Here is a 27,181-nt window from a genome sequence, read left to right as displayed (position 1 = left end):
TTACAAACTTAAGTTAATATAATCAAATCACTCTTTGACTCCTAAAACTACATAATCCCAAAGGAAAGAGACCAAAATGACAGTTACACATCAGAGGTTCTAGTTCTGATTCTGCTTCGAACTAACTCTGTGATCCGGGGCAAGTTTTTAACCTCTCTGGGTCTCTCTTCTCAGAGATGAGTGATGAGTCAATCTAGTACTCTTATTGGGACTTGTTAGAAACTCAGATGAAAACAGATGCCTTCCAGCTCCTGCTTCTATCTTCAGCTTTGGGCCTCTATATGTGCATCTGTACCATACCTATTTACTAGAAGGGCCTATTAGAAAGACCTACTTTTCAGACAAGAGAAGAAACTGATACATAAAACCTTGGATTTGAACATGAATCAACTCCAAATCCCAGTCTATCCCAGCCACTTATAGTACATGCTCCTTAGTCCTCCAGGAACATTTGAAACCCTGTGGACGGCCATGAGTTGGAATCAACTTGAAGGCAACTGGTTTTTTTTTTTTTGATGGTACAACTTGGTTAGAGTAGGAGTTGTTAACCATTTTTGGAAACACAGACCCAAATCTCATAGCAGCTATGGGTGCTCCCAGAAAAACCCACATCCTCACATTTTGCATACCATGTTAGAGGCCTACAGTCCCCAAGCTCTGACTTTGAACCTCTCTGCTTAAGGCAGTGGTGAGGGCGGAGAGAGGGCACATACCATAAGCTTCCTCGATGAGGCCACAGTAGGGATTGACCCCTGAGCCGTTGCGCTTGCCTTCTTGCTCTCCAAGCCGCAAGATGTTCTCTAGTCCATTGAGGGCCACTTGTACAATCTTCGAATCCATGACAGTCAGCAAGTCACACAGGGGTTTGATGCAGCCCAATGAGACCAGGTACCTGGGGGCCAGAGACCAGGCAAGTTCTAAGTTAACACTTGGCAAGTGAATTGCTGGGCAGGTGTTTTGGCCTGTGTCAACAATCCACTTTTAATGAGTCTCGATAACCACTCATTCTCTTTCTGCCTCAATCTCTGCATCCTCCCATTGCTACTGGTCTAGTTCATTTCTCACATGAATGACTGCAATAGCGTCCTCCTCCTTGCCTTTAATATTTCCCTTGCTGCAATATTACCCTTTTCTGAAACACAGCTCTGAACACATACATCCCTGCTTAAAATTTCTCACAGGCTTCTTGCCTGAAGTCCAAGCTCTTTGGGAAGACAATACAGATGTTCCATAATTTGGCTCCTATCTCCTTTTCTAGCTTCACCTCCCATTATTCCCTTTCAAGGATACTACATTCCAGTCAAACTTGTTGTTGCAAGTAAAGGTCTTCAGCTTTCTGATCCTTATACCGTTACTTATGCTTTTTCCCCATCCAAAAGACCTTTTTCAACACCATATTTATTTATATTTAAAGGTTAACTCAACGGTTACCCCTTTACTCCTAAGACTTCATATATACAGACTGTACTTCCCTTATAAGACTATGGGCTGAGGGCAAGACACATGTCCAATTTTCATGACTCCTATTCATGTTTAGATAATTGAAACTAAAATCAAAGAGCACACATACACAAAATAGCTATTAACTTCTCTTAAGCCTCATCCCCAAAAATGATTTCCCAAAGAAGGTGCTTTGAATAAGCTCAAGTATGATTTTCCTTCATTTGTACAGATAACTGAGAATTACATGGATTTCAGTTCTCTGTAATGTAAGACAAGGTAGAGGAGGGATGGATATCTGTGTCATGGGTTTCTATTCCCCAGGAGAGAAAACAGGAACCACATATCTTGGTCTATAGGCAACGATTCCAGATTCCAGTCCATTGTAGTGGTTTACCAGTTAAACCCTATTGCAGTTGGACTAGGGGCAGACCTACCCCAGTAAAACAGTTCAGGGGTCATCTGTGAATCACGAGCCAAGAGGGATAGCAAACGTATCATTCAAGACAATGGAAAGGGAATGTGATACCTGATCTGCTCAGGGGTCCCTCCTGATGTGGCATTGGTGATGGCCCACGTTGCTTCTTTCCTTGTGCGGAACTCTGCTTTCTGAAGGATTTCGATCAACACAGGGAAGATATTTGCATCTATAACAGCCTGAGAGAGGATGGTTGAATGGTCACTTAGAGAAGAACAACTTCAAGCACTTTTCAAGGATTCAGCTTCAAGAAGAGAAAGCAGATCCAGCTCACAAATCAGCTAACACTTAGATATCATGCCTCTGCTGGGAGTCCTCCTGTTTTTCCCATGTAAGTGACAAGCTGCAGAGGAACCTGACTTTACCTACAAAGAATCTTTGATCAACAGCACATGCTGACCTCCATTTCTAAAGACAAATCAATCCTTCCTTTGAGAAGCAAATATTCCACAATCTCCCATGTTCCTATGCCTACCTACCTCTGCCCCCCCGACTTCAGTGCCTGTTCTACCTGTATTTGAGCTCTGTTGCCAGCAGTGATGTTTGAAATGGTCCAACAAGCTTCCTTCCGGATTGACTCCTTGGGGCTGCTCAGCAAGTGGAGGAGACAAGGGAGGGCTGAACAGTTAAGAATCACCTAGGAAATGAGAGTGCAGGTTTGAGTGAGGTTGCTCACCTATAAGAATCTGTAAAGAATCCCACAGAATTATGCCAACTGCTCAAGACCCGAACAAAACCTTGCTTATTGTGCCCTTACTGGAGGGGTTATTAACATGAGGTAGTGTTCCTGGGACCCTAAAGGCCTAAGAAGTAGGGATGGGGGTTCCATAGCTTGCAGTATCTCAAAGGGACCATGACTCAAAAATTATTAAGAACTACCTTACAATGTTCCAGGTTGTCAGTCAGGTTATCCCATTTAGGTTTTCCTAACAAGCACCAAATGGATGATGATTTATTTCTAATTTATAGAAGAAATGAAGGTAACCAAGTTGTCCCAACATCATACAGAAAGTGGCAGAGTTGGAATTCTTTACTCGAGTCCATGCTTTCTCTCCTAGACTATGCTGCCTCCCACCAGGACAAAAGCTCTTAGCAGAGAAGGTTTTTGTCCACAGGCAGCTCTCTACAGTGCTCTCCTACAGCTGGTCTGAGCTAAGATCCTATACCCCCTCTTCCTTACCTGGGTCTGGATGTCATCCCCAGTGACAATGTTACCCACGGCTCGCAGGGCAGGAGAAGCCACTTTGTAATCGTTGTGCCTACAGAGGGAGAGAGTGATGATCAGTAGAGTCATATTCAGGTCTGCTGACCAGCAAGGCTGGCAGCATTCTTATGGCTCCAGACCCTTGGCTAACCCAGTAACCCAGTGCCATCGAGTCAATTCGACTCATAGCGACCCTATAGGACAGAGTAGAACTGCCCATTAGAGTTTCCAAGGAGCACCTGGCAGATTTGAACTGCCGACCCTTTGGTTAGCAGCTGTAGCACTTAACCACTACACCACCAGGGTTTCCGACCCTTGGCTAGGACAGCAAATTGCTGTCTGTGGCTCTTCAGTCTGAGTTTGGAGCTTAGGAAATCTATATGCCTAATGGAGATCACTCACATCAGAAGCTCCACCAATCTCCGGCAAACTCCAGAGTCTATGACTGCCTGGATCTTCTCATTGGGGCCATCAGACAGGTAAGAGAGGGCCCAGCAAGCATCCGCCAGCAAGTCTGAGTCACTGCTGAAGAGCAGGCGAGACAGCACGGGCAAACAAGGAGAGACCTGTTGGAAGCAGAGTGAGAGGGACTCACTGGGTGACACCTCTACCCTCTACCACTAACCCTAATGTTGCTGTCCCTTTCCCTGCAAGTGATTCTGGATCCTGGGATCTCTACTACATTAAATCCCCAGGCCTACCTTTCCACTTTACCATCTAGGTACACACCAGGCACACAAGATCACCTCCTTCATTGTTGGTCATCTCTTTCAGTTCCACTTGGGTTTGATTTGAGGCTCTAAGGGGTTCCCCAAAGATTTAAAACACTCCCATATCCAAATTCTTCCATTTGAAGGAATCTGGTATCACCCAGGGTATAGTAAGAACCTCTCACCTTTGGAAAATCTGGGGGTGGATTCTTTCCCCGGCACAGGTTTGACAGGGCCCAGACTGCATTTCGTGTCATTGTCAGTCGTGTGGACTTGGTAAGGAGTCTGAAGGAAACAGCAAAGCCAGATCCTGAGCACCGATGACATGGTAAACGGCAGTTGCTAATGAACCCTGGAGGCAAATCCTATCATACCCTCGAGAGACTCTAGCAGCCTATTTCGTCCTCCCCATAACTCTAAGTTAAAAGAGCCTGTTTGGACCAGAAGGCCCACCTCCAGCTGTGTAGAGGACTAGGAACAGCTGTGGCTAGTTAAAACCAGAGTTAATAAGGGCAAAACAGAGGGTTGGATCTCGGTAAACCTGCAAAGCTTTGGAAGAGGACACACTGTGCCCCTAACTCTAGCCATAAGTCCCAGACAAGAAGTATCGTTCTCTTTGGAAATAAAAGCTGAGGTCTAGTGAAGGGCTTTAGCCACGCAGTATGGAACGATTTTTCTGTGAAGGACCAGCGAAAGAATGATAGTGGAAGCCTATGAGACTGAGGTCTGAAGAACAGTTCATTTGTCTTCATTTAGTACTTTAAATGGGTGGGAAGAAACAGGAGGGGTCTTTATCTATGGAAATAACCCCATAGTAAACCAATGCATTGTGTAGAGAACATTGTATTTTTCCAGATGGGCTAGTACTGCCTCTTTCCCTTGGCTCAACAGTAGACAGACAGACCAACAGGAGGCTCTGCTGCCCCTTGAGATTAGGAAGCACAAGATCCTCCCTGGCACAGACCAGTGGCACAGTTGTCTTGCTCTCAGAGATACTTAATCTTCTTCTGTGGCAATCAGAATTGCACTTTTAGTTTTTGTATTTACCTTTCACCTTAAGGGACCAAGTAAGCTGCCCCCAGTGACCTGCCACATGGCCACCCTATAAATGTCTTAGGTGCAGATGATTATAATTACTCACGTTAACAAAGGATTAAGGATAGAACAGTTCAAGACGTAATCTCGGCAAACGGAGCTGTCTCCAGCTATGTTTCCCAGTGCCCAGACTGCCTGAAATGAAGATAATGGAACTGTAACCTGCAGAGCTTAGCTGGCTTCTGTGAGTACTTTATAGTCCCAACTACAGAGTACCCAGGCAGAGAACCACATCAGGGCCCGAGACACATTAAACAAGCTCAGGTACCCTCCCTGTCAAAATCTTTATTGAGCACTTGCTCTATGAAGGCCTTTCTCTGGGGGAGTTCCTGGTTCAATGGAGAAGACAGGCTGCCACCTATACTGCAGCCAGAGAAGTCAAACCAAGACCCACCTAACCCCCACCCCAATAAAGAGAAAGTGATGGGAAAGTTGCATCCTTGTAGCCTCCTTAGACCACCTCTAGATGTAGTAATGGAATAAAGATTCCAGTACCACTCTCCACTGCTATCCAACTAGTAAGAATCTAGTGGGAGAAACAGAAGCTCTCAGTCTATCTCTACGATCTGTGGGTACTAAGCAATGGGTACCAACAAGAATTAAGACAAACTTGACCATTACCTGTTCCTGTACATCCTCAAAGTCTGAGTTAAGTAGCTCTATGAAAATGGGGACAGCCCCTGCTTCAATGACAATTTTGGTCTGCTGAGAGGTTCCAGAGGCAATGTTTGTTAGAGCCCAGGCAGCTTCAAACTAAAAGGAGAGATTAAGCCATCACTGAGAGGTCATTCCAGACAGAGCAGTGAAGTCTACCAGCTGGCTCAGAACAGTAAGCCTCCTGACCCTGGTGAAAAAATAAATAAATGAAAAAACAAAAAAACTACCCCCCTTTAAAGCTGTAGGGAGAGGTTATTGGCAGTGATGTGACATAGTGTGAAGACAGAACTGGGCTTAAATGGTCCCAAGGTCTGATCCTGCACTAGCACAGCACCCATGAGTCTTTTGGCAAGTAACTTTATTTCTTGGACTTCACTTTCTTTACTTCTGAAACCAGGATTAGAGTGAGATCCTTCTTTCAAAGTCCCTTCCAGCTAAGTTTCTACAAAGTATCAATAAGAGTGTTGGACTGACTCATCACATATCTCTGAGAAGAGAGACCCAGAGAGGTTAAATGATCCGCCCCAGTTCATAGAGCTAGATAGAGTGGAATCTGGACTTGAGCCTCTGATTTATAACTGAATGATCAGTCTGCCATATTCTGGTATCTTTCCTTTGAGATTACATGATTTAAGGACGAGATTTTAGTGCTCTTCTTTGAGGCCAAGGGGGCACCTGATCATATTACTTGTCTACTTTCTGAAAGATGTGTCCTGCAGAAATACCCCAATGCAATCTCTTGAAAGAGGGGCTTTCATCTGGTACCCCCCACCACCATTCCAGGCCTCACCTGTAATGTACAATTCTCGTTCCTCTTCAGAAACTCCACAAACCTATCCACCACTCCTGGAGTGTTGATGACTTCATCTATTGGGGGACTAGGCTCTGGAAGAGGGGGAAGGGAAGGAGAGGCAAAGTCAGGAGAGCCTTTGGCTGATCCTTTCACTACGGTCAGCTCACAATCCTTCCCAAATACCCCTGACCATTCTTCAAACCATTCACAAACTCTCTTCTGGTGAGGTGGCTTTAACAATAGCTGGTCATATTTGAACTATATGATTCAGTTAGGATGCTAAAAAGTAAAGTCAGTTCTAATTTTGATATTCTCAGCTTTGGCTTACTGAACCTAAGCAAAGAATTTTAAGGCAGAGAGGAAAGCCCATGGGATTAGCAACTCTAGTCTATACATTTCTCTTCTAATACCCGTTTTTTTCCTGGGAAAACTGCTTGAAACACTGAGACAATAAGTATTTTTCCTGTCATACAACAGATTTTATTAAGCACCTACTATGTGCCACACAGTTTTAAGAATGGAAGATACAGAGGTGAACAAAACCAAGCCTCAAAGAGCTCACATTCTAGTGGGAAAAGACATTCTTTTATGTTAAAAGGTGTTAAGTGTTATGGGAAAAAGAAGAATCAGTAGGACAGGGTAAGGCAATAAAAAATACTGAGGGTTGGGTGGGGGGGTAATTTGCAACTTTAGTGTGTCAAGACAGGCCTCATTGGGAAGGTAGGATCTGATCATAAAAGTGAGGGAGTTGCCACACAGACATCTGGAAGTAGAGGATATCAGACAGAGGGAATAGCCATTGCAAAGGTAGAATGTGGCATGTCCTTGGCATGTCCAAGGAACATCAAGGCCAGTACAGCTAAAGCAGAATGAGTGAGGAAAGAGTAGTTGACGAGGTCAGTGAGAAAAAATGGGAGGCTAAATCATGCAGCGCTTCTCTGGGGAGGGTCAGGCTTTGTACCTTTGGAGAGCAGTTTCCGGAATTTCTGTGTGGTTGCTAACTGCAGGTCAGAATCATCAGAAAAGAGCATCTCCACCATCTCTCTTGTGATCACACCCTCCTAGAACATAAAACAGACTTAGAACTTTGCAAATCAACACCAAAGGCATATGTGAGCACACAATCCTGCCTGACATCTTGTTTTCTAAAGACTTGAGGGCAAAATGATGGCATAACACACAGGCTCAGGAGAAGGGGTTTGTTTAATCTATGGCTGCTTCAAGTTGGGACAGTTGAAAGTGATTTCTAACCTCTGAGGCAACTGAGAGTTTCCCTTAAATATTTCCTCAGGCATCTCTTATCAGAGATGAATCCTTATTGGCTCCTTAAGCTGACTAAATACAAAAGGGCCCACGGAAAAAAGAGCTTTGCATGGTTATCATCAAAGCTACTAGGTGATGGGAACAACTCAATTTCTATTCTCTAGAAGCAGGCACTTCTCAGGCTTGCCTCAGGCAGCATGCAAGGGCCTTACCCCAGTGGTAGAGCTCACATATGAGTCCATGAGGAGACTATCAAACATGGCTGCTTCTTCATTAATCGGCTCAACATTTCTCCTTTTAAAAAGCTGAAAGTAAAGTGAAGAGACATGGTAAGATTACCCTTGAACAACAACAAGAATAAAACAATCCAACGTTAAATTCTGGCATAACTGTTAAGGAAATGCTAGAATCGTTGAGAAAATGAGACCCAAGCTTTATATTGACATGGGAAGATATTCAAGGGCTTTACTTTCTATGTTGCATCTACCTGTTCACATTTTTTGAGACAGCACTTTTATAAACAGGAGAAGAAATTAAAAAAGAAAAAAGTTTTATCCCCTTTCTATAAAAGATGATGGATATAAAAGGCTTTGAAGAAAAAGAATAATGGTATGGCAAGAGGATAGGAAAAAGCAGGTTAGGTGATTGAATTCAGACCTGAGCAAGGCACCAATTCAGCTGTGCGGGAGAGGGTAGGGTGAGAGAGCAGATGATGAGGCATTAATACAGTTTCAGTCCTAGATGGGTTTACAAAGAACAGAGACTCAACAAAATAGAAGTAAGGCAGCCCAGAATGTGCCTCTTAAAAGGCCAGGATTAGAGCTGGGCCTTAAAGGCCAGGCCTAACACTGACTGTAGGGTGAAGAGGGAGGACAACAAGAAGCTAGAACTAGAATGTTGTATTGAAGATACAAATGATTCTAAGTTTGTCTAACTTGTGGAAAAGGGACATAGGATTAGTTCTCCCTTTCTCAAAGCTTCCAACATTTCTGCTACAAAGCGAACTGGATGACTGGCCCACAGAGCTAAGCTACTTTCCTGAGGGGAAGGTAAGAGTGCGAGGTGGAGGTCAACCACAGCAGCTGGATTGCTCCCCTGAACAGTATGTTTGAGAATATTCTGGTTAACCCACTTGTTGCTCCCGCTTCTGCTTCCGGAGCTGAATGCCCTCTTCCTCTCTTCTTCGCCTCATTTCCTCAGGGTTTAAGGCATTGTTCTTATAGCTCTTCATTCGATAATTGTCTTTCCCTGGGCTCGCCATGGTCTCTGGAAAAAAGGACGGTAAAAACACATTGGCAAAGGCCATTAAGAAAAGAGCATTTCCTTTTCACTGGGCTTCTGTTCCTACCCACCCTCTCCTATACGGGGGAGGATCACAGCTTCTCAAGGAGGCCTCATAATCTCAGTAATAGCACCCCTAACATTTGTAGAACCACACGAAAACACACACACACCCCTCCTTTAATCAAAACATGCTTGTCAAAGTAAATGGTATTACAGACTGAGAGATACTGACGGTTCAGTGGTGGAATTCTCACCTTCCATGTGAGAGGCTGGGATTCGACTCCTGGCCAGTGCACTTCATGTGCAGCCACCACTTACCACTTGTCTGTTAGTGGTGGACTGCCTGCTGCTACAATGCTGAACAGGTTTCAGTGGGGCTTCCAGAGTAAGATACACTAGGAAGAAAGGTCTGGGGCGATCTGCTTCCAAAAATCAGCCAATTAAAACCTTATAGATCACAACAGTCCAACCCTCATCATGGGGATGGAGCCAGACTGGGCGGCATTTCGTTTTGTTATGCACTGGGTCACCATGAGTTGGGGGCTTACTCAACAGCAGCAAACAACATTACAGAACTGGCATAGCACAGCAGTTAAGAGGGGAAGGGGTGCTGGAGCTATGCTGCCTGAATTCAAATCCTGGCTCTTGTTAGCTGTGCAACCTTGAACGAGTTGCTTTAACCTCTCTATGCATCAGGATCTCATCTTTACAACAGGGACATAATAGTCCTACTTCATAAAGTTGTTAGAAAGATTACGTAGGTTAACACATATGAAGTGCTTCTTAGAACAGTGACACATGGTAAAGGCTCACAAATTATGATCACCCTAATTTAACTAGAGAAAACAGTTATATGACTTGCCCAAAGAACTCAGATACAAGAAAATACCAAACCAGCTTAAATACATTATAGTATATTTAACTCAGTGGAATACCATGTATCTTTATGACAACCATCCACTTTTTAAATTTTTATTGTGCTTTAAGTGAAAGTTTACAAATCAAGTCAGTTTCTCACACAAAAACTTATATACACCTTGCTATGTCCTCCCAATTACTCTCCCCCTAATGAGACAGCCTGCTCCCTCTCTCCACTCTCTCTTTTCGTGTCCATTCCGCCAGCTTCTAACCCCCTCTACCCTCTCATCTCCCCTCCAGACAGGAGATGCCACCATCTATTTTTAAATTAAAATAAAAAAAGGTAGTATCTGATAAATACAAAAGGATGAAACATATGTAAATTACCAAGCAAAAAAATACAACGGATATCTGTGAGCCTATCACCAAAATCTAAGAACTAAAACATTACCAATATGTCTTAACAAATTATGGGCTCTTTCCCTATTTCAGGTTTCCCTATCACGACCCTGACTCCAGCCAAAAGAAAACTACCATCCCAAATTGTGATCTTTGTTTGCTTTTGCTTTTATTAATCATACATATGAATAACCCAAAATATAGTATCACACTGTGTTTCGATATTCTGAGAACAGTGTTCCCCCTACTCATTGGTTTTCTAAAATTTACCCATGTTTTTGTATACAGTTGTATTTCACTCATTTTCACTATTATATTAGTCCACTGTGTAAATACATCATAATTTATCCATTTTTCTGTTGGTCTTCTTTTTCCCAGTTTTTTCCCTATTTTACCTATCTATCAGGAAGCTGTTGAGTACGTGGTAGAAGGTACGTTTTCACTTGAAAGCTGAAATTATGTTACTGACAACAAACACTGACAAACTCATTTCATGCATTTTTGAGAAATGTTTGCCCAATACCTAAGTCTGGATATCCACCGTTTGTCTGTCATTCATTCTTTAAAGTAAAAATGCTGTTAATGAAAGAAGTGGCTACTTTAGCTCACGATTTAAGCCGACAAGCAATTTTCCTCCAGATACATTTTCCAATCTAGAATCTGTACTGTTTCATCAAAAACATTTTAAAAATGAAAAGTGATATTGGCATTTTTTTATTTATTGTGCTTTAAGTGAAAGTTGATGAAGCAAGTCAGTCTCATACAAAAACTTATACACACCTTGCTATGTACTCCTAGCTGTTGTTCCCCTAGTGAGACAGCACACTCCTCCTCTCCACCCTGTACGCCCCATGTCTGTTCAACCAGCTCCTGTTCCCCTCTGCCTTCTCATCTCGTCTCCAGAGAGGGGCTGCCCACATAGTCTCCTGTGTCTCCTTGTGCCAAGAAGCTCGCTCCTCACCAGTATCATTTTCTGTCTTATAGTCCAGTCCAATCCCTGTTTGAAGAGTTAGCTTTGGGAATGATTCCAGTCATGGGCTAACAGAGGGTCCAGGGACCATGACCCCCGGGGTCCCTACAGTCTCAGTCAGACCATTAAGTCTGGTCTTTTTACAAGAATTTGAGGTCTGCACCCCTCTCTTCTCCTGCTCCATCAGGGATTCTCTGTTGTGTTCCCTGTCAGGGCAGTCATTGGTGGTAGCTGGATACCACCTAGTTTTTCTGGTCTCAGGCTGATGTAGTCTCTAGTTTATGTGGCCCTTTCTGTCTCTTGGGCTCATATTTACCTTGTGTCTTTGGTGCTCTTCATTCTCCTTTGCTCCAGGTGGGTTGAGACCAATTGCTGCATCTTAGATGACCGCTTGTTAGCGTTTAAGACCCCAGATGCCACTCATGAAAGTGGGATGCAGACCGTTTTCTTAATGCATTTTCTTATGCCAATTGACCTAGATGCCCCCTGAAACCATGGACCCCAGATTCCTGTCCCTGCTAATCTGGCCTTCAAAGCATTTGGCTGTATTCAGGAAACTTCTTTTGGTTTAGTCCAGTTGTGCTGACCTCCCCTGTATTGTGTGTTATCTTTCCCTTTAACTAAAATAGTTCTTGTCTACTATCTAATTAGTGACTACCCCTCACCCTTGTAACCATCAAAGAATATTTTCTTCTGTTTAAACTTTTTCCTGAGTTCTTATAATAGTGGTCTCATACAATATTTGTCCTTTTGCAACTGACTAATTTCACTCAGCATAATGCCTCTTCCTGAGTTCTTATAATAGTGATCTCATACAATATTTGTCCTTGTGCAACTGACTAATTTCACTCAGCATAACGCCTTCCAGATTCCTCCATGTTGAGATGTTTCAGATTCATCGTTGTTCTTAATAGTTGCATAGTATCCCATTATGTGAATATACCATAATTTACTTACCCATTCATCTGTTGAAGGGCACCTTGGTTGCTTCCATCTTTTTGCTATTGTAAACAGTGCTGCAGTGAACATGGGTGTGCACATTATCTGTTCACGTGAGGGCTCTGATTTCTCTAGGATATATTCCAAGGAGTGGAACTGCTGGAATGGTAGTTCTATTTCTAGCTTTTTGAGGAAACGATTTCCAAAGCAGTTGTACCATTTTACATTCCCACCAGCAGTGTATAAGTGTTCCAGTCTCTCTACAACCTCTCCAACATTTATTATTTTGTGTTTTTTGGATTAATGCCAGCCTCATTGGGGTGAGATGGTATCTCATTGTAGTTTTGATTTGCATTTCTCTAATGCCTAATGATCAATCGATCGTGAGCATTTCCTCACGTATCTTGTTAGCTACCTGAAAGTTTTTAGTGAAGGGCCTGTTCATATCCTTTGCCCATTTTTTAATGGGGTTGTCTTTTTGTTCTTGAGGTTTTACAGTATGATGTGGATTTTAGAGATCAGGCACTGATTGGATTTGTCATAGCCAAAAACTTTTTCCCAGTCTGTAACTCTTTTGGTGAAGTCTTTGGATGAGCATAAGTGTTTGATTTTTGGAGCTCCCAGTTGTCTAGTTTCTCTTCCGCATTGTTAGTAATGTTTTGTTATGCCATGTATTAGGGCTCCTAGCATTGTCCCTATTTTTTCTTCCATGATCTTTTTCGTGTTAGATTTTATACTTAGGTATTTGATCCATTTGGAGTTAGTTTTTGTGCATGGTGTGATGTATGTGTCTTGTTTCATTTGTTTGCAAATAGATATCCAGTTATTACAGCCCCATTTGTTAAAGAGATTGTCTTTTCCCCATTTAACAGACTTTGGGCCTTTGTCAAATATCAGCTGCTCATATGTGGATGGATTTATGTCTGGATTCTCAATTCTGTTTCATTGGTCTATGTATCTGTTGTTGTACCAGTACCAGGCTGTTTTGACTACTGTGGTGGTATAACAGGTTCTAAAATCAGAGAGTGTGAGGCCTCCCACTTTGTTCTTCTTTTTCAGTAATGCTTTACTTATCCAGGGTCTCTTTCCCTTCCATATGAAGTTGGTGACTTGTTTCTCCATCTCATTAAAAAATGTCATTGGAATTTGGATTGAATTGCATCATATCTATAGATCGCTCTGGGTAGAATAGACATTTTTACAATTTTGAGTCTTCCTATCCATAAGCAAGGTATGTTTTTCTACTTATGTATGTCTCTTTTGGTTTCCTGCAGTAGTGTCTTTTAGTTTTCTTTGTATAGTTCTTTTATGTCTCTGGTTAGATTTATTTCTAAGTATTTTATCTTCTTGGGGGCTACTGTATGTGGTATTGATTTGGTGATTTCTTCTTTGATGTTCTCTTTGTTGGTGTAGAGGAATCCAACTGATTTTTGTATGTTTATCTTATATCCTGATGCTTTGCTGAACTCTTCTAATAAAACTGGCATTTATTATTTTTTTTTAAACAATCAAGTTAGTGGTGTGAAGAATACAATGACTGCTGGTGCAGTTTGGTGCCACTGCCTTGATTCCTGCTAAGGCACCAGCAGTTTTACCTACCATTGTTTCATAGTGTCAGCACAATGTCAACACAATGAAAATGTCAAATAACATCTTAATATTATTTATAATAGTCTCGACTTTCAAGGCCCTCTGAAAAGCTGCTGGAACCTCTATGGGTGTGCAGACCACACTTTGAGAACTACTGCTCTAAGGTACAGATACAGAAATAAATTGCTGGATTATAGATAGGTAAATGTTAAACTTGATCAAATGGTGTCAAATTGTCTTCTAAAGTGTTACCAATTTACACTAACTTAGCAATACAGGAAGTGTTCCCAATGATATATATCCTGACCAGTAATTCCAATTTTAAGACTTTTGCCAATCTACTGGGTGCATGGAATATGGTATTTCACTGAAATACTGATTTACATTTCCCAGATTGATAATAATGAGGTTAAATTTCATGTTTATTAGCCATATATGTTCCCCCATTCTGTGAAAAATGCCTGTTTATATATTTTGAATATTTTTCTATTATTTGTCCTTTTCTTATCGATTTATAGCTCTTTAGATATTCAAGTTATCTGTTGGTTATTTGTAAATATCTTCCAGCAGTTTGTGGCTTGTCTTTTTACTTTGTGAAGTTCTTTAACAAGAATTTTAATATAGTTAAACTTTCATGGTTAGCTTTTTGTGTGCCCTGTTTAACAGATCCTTTCACACTCTCAAAGTCAGAAAGATACCCTCTCATGTTTCTAAAAGTTATTTTTTTTTACATGTGTTTCATCTATATGAAATTTAATTATGTGTGTCTATTAGACAGCAATTCCATTTCATTATTTTCCATAGGGATAATCAGTTGTCCTAGCATGGTTTACCTAATACCCTCCTCTCACTATGCCACTCTTGTCATGAAGCAAATTTCCCCATATGCTCAATTCTAATTTTATCCTCTCTTCCATTGGTCAATTTCTTTCCTGCACCAATATCGTATTATCTTGATTAATATACTTTTTAAAAAATTTTCCTCATCTGGAAGTACAAGTCCTCCTATCTTAATCTTCAGGAGGGAGTGGTTTAGTTTTTTCCTGAGCCTTTGAAATCTACAATCAGATTGTCAATCCCTTGGAAAATCCTATTGGAACTGCCCTTACACAATATGAATGTCTCTCCCATTAAATTAAAAAAAAAAACAACAAAACCTTTCAATAAAGACATAGAATTTTCTCCATGAAAGATCTTCTCTATCTTTTAGATTTATTCTTAGGTTTTTTTTGGGGGGAGCCATGGGGGGAAAGAATTGCTCTTTATCTCATATCCAGACACCATGCTAAATTCTTATTAATTCCAAAACACTGAATGCTTGAATTACATCATCTTCAAATAAGTTTTTTTTTCCTTTCTTATTTATTATTATCCTCTTTTTTTTTAGTTCCCACTGTGTGCTACCACGCATTTTACTAAGGAAGGCTTATTTATTTATTTCTGCACTGGCTGAAAGTAAAACCACCTGTCTGTTGGTCTGTCATAGTGTGTGGTGGCTTGTGCATTGCTGTGATGCTGGTATTTCAAATACCACCAGGGTCATCCATGGCGGACAGGTTTAAGTAGAGCTTCCATATTAAGACAGACTGGGAAGGAGGACCTGGCAATCTATTTCTGAAAGAACTGGCTGGTGAAAACTTTATAAATACCAGCAGAACACTGTCTGATATAGTGCCAAAGATTAGCCTCTCAGGTTGGAAGACACTCAAAAAACAACTGGTGAAGAGCTGCCTCCTCAAAGTAGAGTCAACCTTAATGATGTGGATGGAGTAAAGCTTCAGGACCTTCATTTGCTGATGTGACATGACTCTAAATGATCAGAAACAGCTGCAAATACCCACTAATAATCGGAACATGGAACGTATGAAGTAAGAATCAAGGAAAATTGGAAGTTACCAACAATGAAATGGACTGCTTGTAGACCGATACCCTGAGCTGAAATGGACTGGTACTGACCGTATCGAATCAGACAATCCTGGTCTGCTATTTCAGGAATGACAAACTGAAGACGAAAAGCATCATATTCATGGTCAAAAAGAGCATTTCGAGATCTGTCCTGAAGTACAACACTGTCAATGATAGGATAATATCCATATGCCTACAAGGAAGACCAGTTAATACAACTGTTATTCAAATTTATGCACCAACCACTAACACCAAAGATGAAGAAACAAGATTTTTACTAACTTCTGTAGTCTGAAACTGATCAAACATGCAATCAAGAAGCATTGATAATGATCGGTGATTGGAATGTGAAAACTGAAAATAAAGAAGGATTGATAGTTTGAAAATATGGCCTTGGTGACAGAAACAATACAGAAGATCATATGACAGAATTTTGCAAGACCAATGACTTATTCATTGCAAATACCTTTTTCCAACAACATAAATGGTGACTACACACATGGACCTCCTCGGATGGAATAAACAGGAAATCAAATCGACTACATCTGTGGAAAGAGACGATGGAGAAGCTCAATATCATCAAGGCCAGTGGCCGGTACAGTCTGATGTCACTGCCTTGGTAAGTGCTAAGGCATCAGCAGTTTTGCCCACCACTGTTTTGCAGTGTCAGTGCAAATGTCAGACACAATGAAAATGTTAATGATATCTTAGCATTATTTATGAACATTAAGGTGCATCTGCCCCAAGCCATGGTGTTTTCAATCACCTCACACACATTCGAAAGCTGGATGATGCATCAGGAAGACTGAAGAACTGACGCCTTTGAATTGTGGTGCTGGTGAAGAATATTGAATATGCCATGGACTGCCAGAAGAATGAACATATCTGTCTTGGAAGAAGTACAACCAGAATACTCCTTAGTAGCAAGGATGGCAAGGCTATGTCTCACATACTTTGGACATATTATCAGGAGGGATCAGTCCCTAGAGAAGGACATCATGCTTGGTAAAACAGAGGGTCAGTGAAAAAGAGGAAGACCTTCAAAAAGACAGAGTGACAAAGTGGCTGCAACAATGGGCTCAAGCATAACGATTGTGAGGATGGTGCAGGACTAGGCAGTGTTTTGTTCTGTTGTGCCCAGGGTTGCTAGGAGTCGGAACTGACTGGACATTACCTAACAACATTATTTATGGTAACAGTCTTCACTTCCAGGACCCTCTGAAAAGTTGCAGGTACTCAACTGGGTCCCTGGGGCCAAGGGCGGACTGCCCAGGGGCTGACTGCAGGACAATCATTTGTATGTTCAAGTTGAAGTTCATGACTAATAAAAAAAGTCTACCAGAGGCAAAGTACAACCTTGAGTGTATCTCACCTGAATTTAGAGACTATCTCAAGAACAGATTTGACTCACTGAATACAAATGACTGAAGGCCAGACAAGTTGTGGGATGACATTAAGGACATTGTCTTAGGGTGGCTTCTCTAGAGAAGCAAAACCAGTGAAGCGTAGATATATACATACATATATATATACACACACACACACAAATACATATACATGTAGAAACAGAGAGATTTATATCAAGGAAATGTCTCACAGGGTTGTAGAGGCTAGTTAAGTCCCAAGTCAGTGGGTCAGGTGTGAGGCTGGAGGCTTCTTCTAATGGAGGTAGCTACAGGGGCTGATGAACCCAAGATTGGCAGGTCAGAAGGCAGGCTGTTGGCTCAAGTACTAAGAACCAGTGGTCAGATGATGATGAGCCAGAGGCAGGATCCAGAGTGAGCAAAAGCTAGCAAGCTTTGCCAGGAAGTCCATATATATTGGATGCAGCCACACCAAGGAAGCTCCCTTTCAACTGATGGTCAGTTCACAGCAGATCTCATCGTGGAAGTGATTACGTCATTATATAACGGCCAAACCACTGAGAATCATGGCCCAGTCAACTTGCCACACAACCTTAACCATCACAGACATCATACATAAAGAAAGCAAAGGGTCATTAAAAAGAGAGAAAAGGAAAAAAAAAAGAACAAATTATTTGTCAGTAGAGACTCTGAAACTTGCTCTTGAATGCAGACTAGCTAAAGTGAACAGAAGAAATGATGAAGTAAAAGAGATGAACAGAAAATTTCAAAGGGGAGCTCAAGAAGACAAAGTATTCTAATGAAATGTGCAAAGACTCAGAGTTAGAAAACCAAAAGGGAAGAAAATGCTTGGCATGTCTCAAGCTGAAAGAAACAAAGAAAAATTTCAAGCTCAAGTTTAAATATTGAAGGATTCTATAGGCAAAACACCAAACGATACAGGAAGGGTCAAAAGAAGATGGAAGGACTACACAGTCACTGTACAGAAAAGAACTGGTCAACATTCAACCATTTCAGGAGGTAGCATATGATCAATAACCGACGGTACTGAAGGAAGAAGTTCAAGTTGCATTGAAGGCCTTGGCGAAAAACAAGGCTGCAGGAATTCATGGAATACCACATGAGACGTCTCAACAAATGGATGCGATGCTGGAAGTGCTCACTCGTCTATGCCAAGAAATTTGGAAAGCAGCTACCTAGCCAACTGACTGGAAGAGATCCATATTTGTGCCTATTCCAAAGAAAGGTGATCCAACAGAATGCAGAAATTACTGAACGGTATCACTAATACCACATGCAAGTAAAATTTTGCTGAAGATAATTCAAAAGCATTTGCAGCAGTACATCAACAGGGAACTGCCAAAAATTCAAGCCGGACTCAGAAAAGGATGTGAAACAAGGGATATCATTGCTGATGGCAGATGGATCTTGGATGAAAGAAGAGAATACAAGAAAGATGTTTACTTCTGTTTTACTGACTATGCAAAGGCATTCCACTGTGTGGATCATAACAAATTATGGATAACATTGCTGTCATGGATTGAATTATGTTCCCCCCAAAATGTGTGTAAACGAGGGAGGATGGTGGCAATTGTGTTAGTGAGGCAGGACTCAATCTACAAGATTGGATTTTGTCTTGAGGGGATCTCTTAACATATAAAAGAGAGAAGCGAGCAGAGATACAGGGAACCTCGAACCACCAAGAAAGCAACACCAAGAGCACAGCTTGTCTTTTGGACCCGAGGTTCCTGCGCTGAGATGCTCCTAGACCAAGGGAAGATGGATGACAAGGACCTTCCTCCAGAGATGACAGAAAAAGAAAGCCTTCCTCTGGAGCTGATGCTCTGAATTTGGACTTCTAGCCTACTAGACTGTAAGAAAATAAATTTCTCTTGGTTAAAGCCATCCACTTGTAGTATTTGTTACAGCAGCACTAGATGGCTAAGACAATTGCGAAGAATGAAAATCCCAGAACACTTAAAAAAAAAATTGTGCTCATGTGGAACCTGTACATAGATCAAAAGGCATACCTATGGACAGAACAAGGGGATACTGCTGGTTGAAAGTCAGGAAAGGTGTGTGTCAGGGTTGTATCCTTTCACCATACTTATTCAGTCTGTATGTTGAGCAAAGAACCTGAGAAACTGGACTATATGAAGAAGAAAGAGCCATCAGGATTGGAGGAAGACTAATTATCAACCTGCAATATGCAGATGACACAACCTGGCTTGCTGAAAGTGAAAAGGACTTGAAGCACTTACTGATGAAGATCAAAGACTACAGCCTTCAGTATGGATTACTCTTTCACATAAAGAAAACAAAAATTCTCACAACTGAACCAATAAGCAACATGGTGATAAACGGGGAAAATGTTCAAGTTATCAAGGATTTCACTTTACTTTGATCCATAGTCAACGTCTATGGAAGCAGCAGTCAAGAAATCAAACGACATAGTGCATTGGGAAAATGTGCTGCAAAAGGCCTCTTTCAGGTGTTGAAAAGCAAAGATGTTACTTTGAGGGCTGAGGTGTGCCTGACCCAAGCCACAGTGTTTTCAATCGCCTCATATGCAAATGAAAGCTGGACAATGAATAAGGAACACCAATGAAGAACTGACGCCTTTGAATTACAGTGTTGGTGAAGAATATTGAATATACCACGGACTGCCAGAAGAATGAACAAATCTATCTTGGAAGAAGTACAGCCAGAGTGCTCCTTAAAAGCAAGGATGGTGAGACTTTGTCGCACATACTTTTGGACATGTATCAGGAGAGGGACCAGTTACTGGGGAAGGACATCATGCTTGGTAAAGTACAGGGTCATCGAAAAAGAGGAAGACCCTCAATGAGATGTGAGATGGACTGACACAGTGGCTTCAACAACAGGTTCAAACATAGCCAATGATTGTGAAGATGGCAAAACATTGCCCAGTCCTGTGTATACAGGGTTGCCTTGAGTTGGAACCGACTTGCCGGCACCTAACAACAACAGAAATGGTGACTATGGAAGTAAATATAAAATAACTGCAATAAAATTGGTATACATTTTGCTGTGTATATTCTCAACAACAACAAAATAAATAAAATTTAGGAAAAAAATTGCATTAGAAATAATTGTTTAAAGCAAAAATAATGTAATTGTGGGATTTGTGTAATTAACACCTAGAAATAAAATCTACAACAATAGCAAAAAAGACGAGTAGGGGAAATGGAAGTGTGTCATAGGTTCTTACTAGACACGTGAAATGGTGTATTATCTAAAGGTACACTGTGATATAACAAAGATGTATATTGCAAACCTTAGAACAACCATTAAAAAAATAAAGCAAAGAAATACAGTTAATAAGCCGAGAATGGAGATAGAATGAAAACATAAAAAATAATTAATCCAAAAAAAAGCAGGTAAAGAGGGAAAAAAGAACCAAGAGCAAATGCAATAAATAGAAAACAAATAGGAAAAGAGCAGACTCAATCACATGTATAATTACATTAATATGGTGTAAACACTTCTATTAAAAAGGATTCATTGTCAGAACAATAGTAACAATAAAAAATAAACAACAATAAAATGAAGACACTTGTATATGTTGTATACAAGAAACCCACTTTAGGGTCAACGTTAACAAAGAATACTTACTACAGGGATGAATAAGGACATTTTATAATGATAATCAATTCATCAAGAAGATCTAAAAACCTTAAATGTGTATACAGGTAACATCCCAGCTTTCTTTCGGTTAATATTTGCTTGCTGGGTATTTTTCTATTTTTAAAAATTTCAACCTGAGTATATTTTAGGTATGTCTCATATAAACCACATATTGCTTAATTAAAAAAAAATCCAATCTGATCATCTGTATTAATTGATTTCTGCAAGTGACTTGTTTTGACTTGTTTCTACCACCTTTTTTTTGGTTGTATACTCTTGTCCAGATTTTTCTAAGCTTCCCCCCCACCCCCCAGTTTATTTTTATCATCATGACATTTTCCTCTCTACCAGTTTGGAATTTATACAGCGAATTTTAATCTTAGTGGTTACTTCTGAAGTTTTACTAGACATACATAATTAAAGCTAATTATCTTACCTCCCTCCTAAAAAATAAAAAGACTACACTTATCTCACCATACCAAAAAAACAAACCCACTGCCGTCCAGTCAATTCTGACTCACAGTGACACTATAGGACAGAGTAGAACTGCCCCATGGAGTTTCCAAGGAAAGCCTGGCGGATTCGAACTGCCGACCCCTTGGTTAGAAGCCGTAGCACTTAACCACTACGCCACCAGGGTTTCGATTTCACCATAAAGCCTGAAAAAATTCAGAGTATATATACAAAAAGCCATTCTGTTTAACAAAGTTATTTCTCATGGAGATGAAGAACATCATTAATCTTCCTGCAAAAGAAGGATGGCTACAGCATAGAGCACCTTGTTCATTTCCCTCTCCCCAAATCTGCCCTCAAAAAGCAGCTTTTCTCTTGGACTTACCCCTGAGCTTACCTACTGACAAAAACCTGCCAGCTGCAATCAGACACCAAGCTCAAAAATCTAGCTCTGAGGAAAGAAGAATAGGAGGGAAATTTGTAGGCATTTCTTACTGATTTTGAAACCATAATGTGTTCTACAAACTCAATGGTATTTGCCAAGTGGCAGTAACTCCATGCATTCAGTGGCACTCTAGAATCTCTATGTTCTTTAGAGAAAAGGGGTGGGGACTTTCTTAGAGGTTAACAGGGCTGCTGTACACATCAGATAAAATCTAAGATAACTGATTTTGGACAGGGCCTGAGTTTGCACATTTTTTAAGAAGTGCTATAGATGATCCTTACGTACTTCCAAGGTTGAACACCACTCACCAAGACAGTGGGAGCTACTGGGCAATCTGAAAGAGAGTCAAGAGTTGGAGGAATTGTGGCTAGGTATTCAGTACAGCCTTAGAGAAGGCTGAAGTCTATCATCCTTCTACCTGCTTAATGTATTCCAGGTTTGGCCCCACTATGTTTCACTAAATAACAAGAAGGAAAGTTTGCAGGCCTGCAGCCCAAACTGCTCTATTCTCTGCATGTGTAGCCCATGTCCTTGGTTTATCACAAAAGTTTTGCATGTGGTAATGCTCAGATAGTTCTCTTCACCTTTGTCTCTTCTCCATCCAGTAACTCTATCCTCACCCCATGCTACCCCCAACTCCCTCAAATCATGGGATCTCAAATCTGAGATCTGAAAACCTAAAAGTGTAAAGAGGCAGCCCACATAGGAAATACCACTTTGGAGTCTGACAAATTGAGGTATGAATCATGGCTTTGCGACTTACTGAGTGTGTGATCTTAGCTAAGTCACTTCATCTCTCAGACCCTCAGCATTCACATCTATAAACAACTTCAGTGGGCTGTTGTCAGAGGCACCCTAAAAGTGCCTCCCTTAAAAATCTTAAAGGACTAGATCAGAATCTCATGCGCCTAAATAAAATAGAGGAGCCAGACCCCCAATCCTGGGGCAGGTGGAGGCTCAGCTCTGATACTTGTCTCTCAGGAAAAAGCTGCCTATTCTGTTTACAGAAGCAGCAGCTTTGTTTTCTTGAGTGCTGGGTAACAATGTTTTCAAAGACTCTTTTGCCCTTCAGTTTACCAAGCATTTATTGAGAGTTTATTATCCCACACTAGGGATTCTGGAGGTACCAAGAAGCACAGTATGACGTTAGTTGCTCCTCTCCAAGAATTCACAATTTAGTCCAGCAGACTCAATTATTAAAACAGTGATTTAAAAAGTTTCGCAAAGTACCATCTCCAATTAAATCTCACATGGAACCTCAGTATTAAAAGCACTGATAAAAGTAAAACTGTTGAATACGGACACAGGGGCCTGAAGCCTTACCAACCTGGTTCTCCCCTTATGGGCATTTCCCATCCTCTAAATTTCTAATCTGAAACAGTGACTAAAAATATTGCAAAAGGGATGAAAAAAGTTTTGTAGGAACACAGAGCGAAACCAAACCAAACCCACTACCATCGAGTCGATTCTGACTCATAGTGACCCTACAGGACTGAGTAGAACTGTCCCAGTTTCCAGGGAGTGCTTGGTGGATGCAAACTACCAATCTTTTGGTTAGCAACTGTAGGTAGCACTTAACCACTATGCCGCAAAAGGGATGAAAAAAGTTTTGTAGGAATACGGAAAGGGACAATTAACTCTAATTTTGCCTTCTTCTGGAGAGACAGTAGTGATTGTGATGACAGAGTAAAAAAAAAAAAAATCTCCCAAAGATAAAATTTGGGTTGGGTCTTCAAACAGTTTATCTTGGGAGTGGGAAGCAACACCAGGGGGGAACAGAACAGAAAGTACAGAAATGTGAGAAGGGAAAAGCAGTCTCTAAGAAAATCTGATTCTAAAAGGAATGAAAATGAAGGCTGAGAAGAAAGCTGAACACTGGAGCTAGGGATGTTGAGAAGATGAAACTTCAGAGAAGGTGCCCCTGGGCATTCTGGAAGGCAGCTCGGGGAACCAACAGCAGCAGCAGGCTCTTAGAATGTGCAAGTCTCCATACCTACCTGGGGTCCCTGATTATCCCTGTGCCTGGAGGCTAACAGATGCAGGGCAGATTCCTAAAGGCAGCACTGTGGACTGCTATGCCCTACCTGACACATGGTATATCATGACTGTGAGCCTGGGCTTTCTGGGCGGGCTATCCCTTCCTGCCAGCAGCCCTGACAATGAAGCTGGAAAGGGATCCAGGCTACTGTGCTTCTTTAATCACCATAGCAACAAGAAACTATCACAAGTATTTGCTTATGACTTCACGGGAGAAGCCAGGCAGGCGAGGTTAGATTAGGAGGGGGAACATCTGCACAAGCACATCTGCTATCAGCAACCAAAGAAAGAACGGGCTTTCTCTCACGGACCCAACAGACAAAGAATCTTTTCCCATTATATACTACCCTACTTGCTGGAGCTGGGTCAAGAAAACCCACAATACTGATTGTCTTACATGGCCTTTGGATTTTACTAGTCAAGGAACTCTCTCAAAGTGAAGAGGTCCTTCAAGTTATATCTCTCATTTCTAGGAGATAAATGTCTAACGCTACCATGTATTTTCTAAGCTTTTATAACTGAGGTACTAGCAATAATACTATAAAATAGGTATGGGTCCTAACTGACAGATGAAGAAACTGAGGCTCAGGTCACACACTAGTGGGTAGCAAGATTACTGTAGTGCTCTATTTAATTGCTGGTATGTTAAAAACTGACTCGATGGCACTGGGTTTTTTTTATGTTAAAAATCAGAGATTCATAAAAATTTTAAATTATGCACAATTTCTCAGAAATAGGCGTAATACATATAGCCAGCTGCCTCGTGTGTGAGATGGCAACAATACCATAACGCACAAATGTGTGCTTAAAGCACTGATACAGCCAGTAGCTATTGGCTCTAGGACTTTCCAAACCAAAGTCTAATGTTCATGGTCTGTACTTCAAAAAGTTACCAAGCGCTCATGGATAGAAGACTTAACATTGTAAAAATGTCTATTCTACCCAAAGCGATCACAGATACAATTCCAATCCAAACTCCAATGACACTTTTTTAAAAATAATTTTTTAAGGTAATTTTTATTGTGCGTTAAGTCAAAGTTTACAAATCAAGTCAGTCTCTCACATAAAAACTTATACACTTCTTACTACATACTCCCAATTACTCTCCCCCCTAATGAGACAGCCCGCTCCCTCCTTCCAGTCTCTCTTTTCGTGACCATTTTGCCAGCTTCTAACCCCCTCTACTGTCTCATCTCCCCTCCAGACAGGAGATGCCAACATAGTCTCAAGTGTCCACCTGATGCAAGTAGCTCACTCCTCATCAGCATCCCTCTCCAACCCATTGTCCAGTCCAATCCATGTCTGACGAGTTGGCTTCGGGAACGGTTCCTGTCCTGGGCCAACAGAAGGTTTGGGGACCATGACAGCCGGGGGTCCTTCTAGTCTCAGTCAGACCATTAAGTCTGGTCTTTTTATGAGAATTTGGGGTCTGCACCCTACTGTTCTCCTGCTCCCTCAGGGATTCTCTGTTGTGGTCCCTGTCAGGGCAGTCATCAGTTGTGGCCGGGCACCATCTAGTTCTTCTGGTCTCAGGATGATGTAGTCTCTGGTTCATGTAGCCCTTACTGTCTCTTGGGCTCGTAATTACCTTGTCCAATGCACTTTTTAATGAGATGGAGAAACAAATCACCAACTTCATATGGAAGGGAAAGAGGCCCTGGATAAGTAAAGCATTACTAAAAGAAAAGGACAAAGTGGGAAGCCTCACACTACGTGATTTTAGAACCTATTACACCACCACAATAGTGTTTTATACTGGTACAATAACAGATACCTAGACCAATAGAACAGAATTGAGAATCCAGACATAAATCCATCCACATATGAGCAGTTGAGAGTTGACAAAGGCCCAAAGTGTGTTAAATGGGGAAAAGACAGTGTCTTTAACAAATGGTGCTGGCATAGCTGGGTACCCACCTGCAAACAAATGGAACAAGACCCAGACCTCACACCATGCACAAAAACTAACTCCAAATGGATCAAAGACCTAAATATAAAATCTAAAATGATAAAGATCATAGAAGAAAAAATAGGGACAACGTTAAGAGCCCTAATACATGGCATAAACAGTATACAACACATTACTAACAATGCACAAACACCAGAAGAGAAACTAGACAACTGGGAGCTCCTAAAAATCAAACATTTATGCTTATCCAAAGACTTCACCAAAAGAGTAAAAAGACTACCCATAGACTGGGAAAAAGTTTTTAGCCATCGCATTTCCAATCAGCATCTGATCTCTAAAATCTACATGATACTGCAAAAACTCATCTATAAAAAGACAAATAACCCAATTAAAAAATGGGCAAAGGATATGAACAGGCCCTTCACTAAAGACATTCCGGTAGCTAACAGATACATGAGGAAATGCTCACCTTCACTAGCCATTAGAGAAATGCAAATCAAAACTACAATGAGATTCCATCTCACTCCAACAAGGCTGGCATTAATCCAAAAAACACAAAATAATAAATGTTGGAGCGGTTGTGGAGAGACTGGAACACTTACACACTGCTGGTGGGAATGTAAAATGGTACAACCACTTTGGAAATCGATTTGGTGCTTCCTTAAAAAGCTAGAAATAGAACTACCATACGATCCAGCAATCCCACTCCTTGGAATATATCCTGGACAAAGAAGAACCTTTACATGAACAGATATATGCACACTCATGTTCACTGCAGCACTGTTTACAATAGTAAAAAGATGGAAGCAACCAAGGTGCCCATCAACAGATGAGTGGATAAATAAATTATGGTACATTCACACAATGGAATACTATGCATGGAGGAATCTGGAAGACGTTACGCTGAGTGAAATTAGTCAGCGACAAAAGACTAATATTGTATGAGACCACTATTGTAAGAACTCAAGAAATAGTTTAAACAGAGAAGAATATATTCTTTGACAGTTACGAGGAAGGAGGGAGGAAGGGATGGAGAAGAGTATTCACTAATTAGATAGTAGATAAGAACTATTTTAGGTGAAGGGAAAGACAACACACGATATAGGAAAGGTCAGCACAACTGGACTAAACCAAAAGCAAAGAAGTTTTCTGAATAAACTGAACACTTCGAAAGCCAGTGTACCAGGAGCAGGGGTTTGGAGATCATGGTTTGAGGGGACAGCTAAGTCAATTGGCATAATAAAATCTATTAAGAAAACATGTTGTATCCCACTTTGGAGAGTGGCGTCTGGGGTCTTAAACGCTAGCAAATGGCCATCTAAGATGCATCAATTGGTCTCAACCCACCTGGAGCAAAGGAGAATGAAGAACACCAAAGACACAAGGTAATTATGAGCCTAAGAGACAGAAAAAGGGCCACATAAATCAGACACTACATCAGCCTGAAACCAGAAGAACTAGATGGCGCCCAGCTATAACAAATGACTGCCCTGACAGGGAATACAACAGAGAACCCCTGAGGGAGCAGGAGAGCAGTGGGATGCAGACCTCAAATTTTCATAAAAGACCAGACTTAATAGTCTGACTGAGACTAGCGAAATTCTGGTAGAAAGACCAGACCTAATAGTCTGACTGAGACCAGAAGGACCCCAGAGGTCACAGTCCCCAGACCTTCTGTTAGTCCAAGACAGGAACCATTCCCGAAGCCAACTGTTCATACAGGGGTTGGACTGGACTATG

General features: G+C 41.2%; 1 protein-coding gene across 6 annotated transcripts in view; it reads right to left on the bottom strand.

Moving 5' to 3' along the window:
• Positions 1 to 27,181, bottom strand: part of KPNA6 (karyopherin subunit alpha 6) — a 58,626-nt gene that overhangs the window by 5,553 nt on the left and 25,892 nt on the right. For 5 of the 6 annotated variants that reach the window (XM_049878596.1, XM_049878598.1, XM_049878599.1 and 2 more), the window contains exons 2-13: positions 8,773 to 8,906; positions 7,853 to 7,945; positions 7,339 to 7,438; positions 6,375 to 6,469; positions 5,549 to 5,680; positions 4,974 to 5,062; positions 4,018 to 4,117; positions 3,525 to 3,688; positions 3,099 to 3,177; positions 2,430 to 2,555; positions 1,970 to 2,097; positions 714 to 892 (exon numbers count right to left, since the gene is read on the bottom strand). In XM_049878596.1, the coding sequence (XP_049734553.1) occupies positions 714 to 892; positions 1,970 to 2,097; positions 2,430 to 2,555; positions 3,099 to 3,177; positions 3,525 to 3,688; positions 4,018 to 4,117; positions 4,974 to 5,062; positions 5,549 to 5,680; positions 6,375 to 6,469; positions 7,339 to 7,438; positions 7,853 to 7,945; positions 8,773 to 8,906 (1,419 nt within the window). Of the gene's footprint in view, positions 1 to 713; positions 893 to 1,969; positions 2,098 to 2,429; positions 2,556 to 3,098; positions 3,178 to 3,524; positions 3,689 to 4,017; positions 4,118 to 4,973; positions 5,063 to 5,548; positions 5,681 to 6,374; positions 6,470 to 7,338; positions 7,439 to 7,852; positions 7,946 to 8,772; positions 8,907 to 9,178; positions 17,634 to 27,181 lie in introns of those variants that run through there. The other variant, XM_049878595.1, reaches the window with a different exon arrangement.

Source organism: Elephas maximus, chromosome 3, assembly GCF_024166365.1.
Source record: "Elephas maximus indicus isolate mEleMax1 chromosome 3, mEleMax1 primary haplotype, whole genome shotgun sequence".
In the NCBI taxonomy this organism is placed as follows: Eukaryota; Metazoa; Chordata; class Mammalia; order Proboscidea; family Elephantidae; genus Elephas; species Elephas maximus.
The sequence above is the reverse complement of the archived record's forward strand: the minus strand, read 5'-3'. Positions and strand labels throughout refer to the sequence as shown.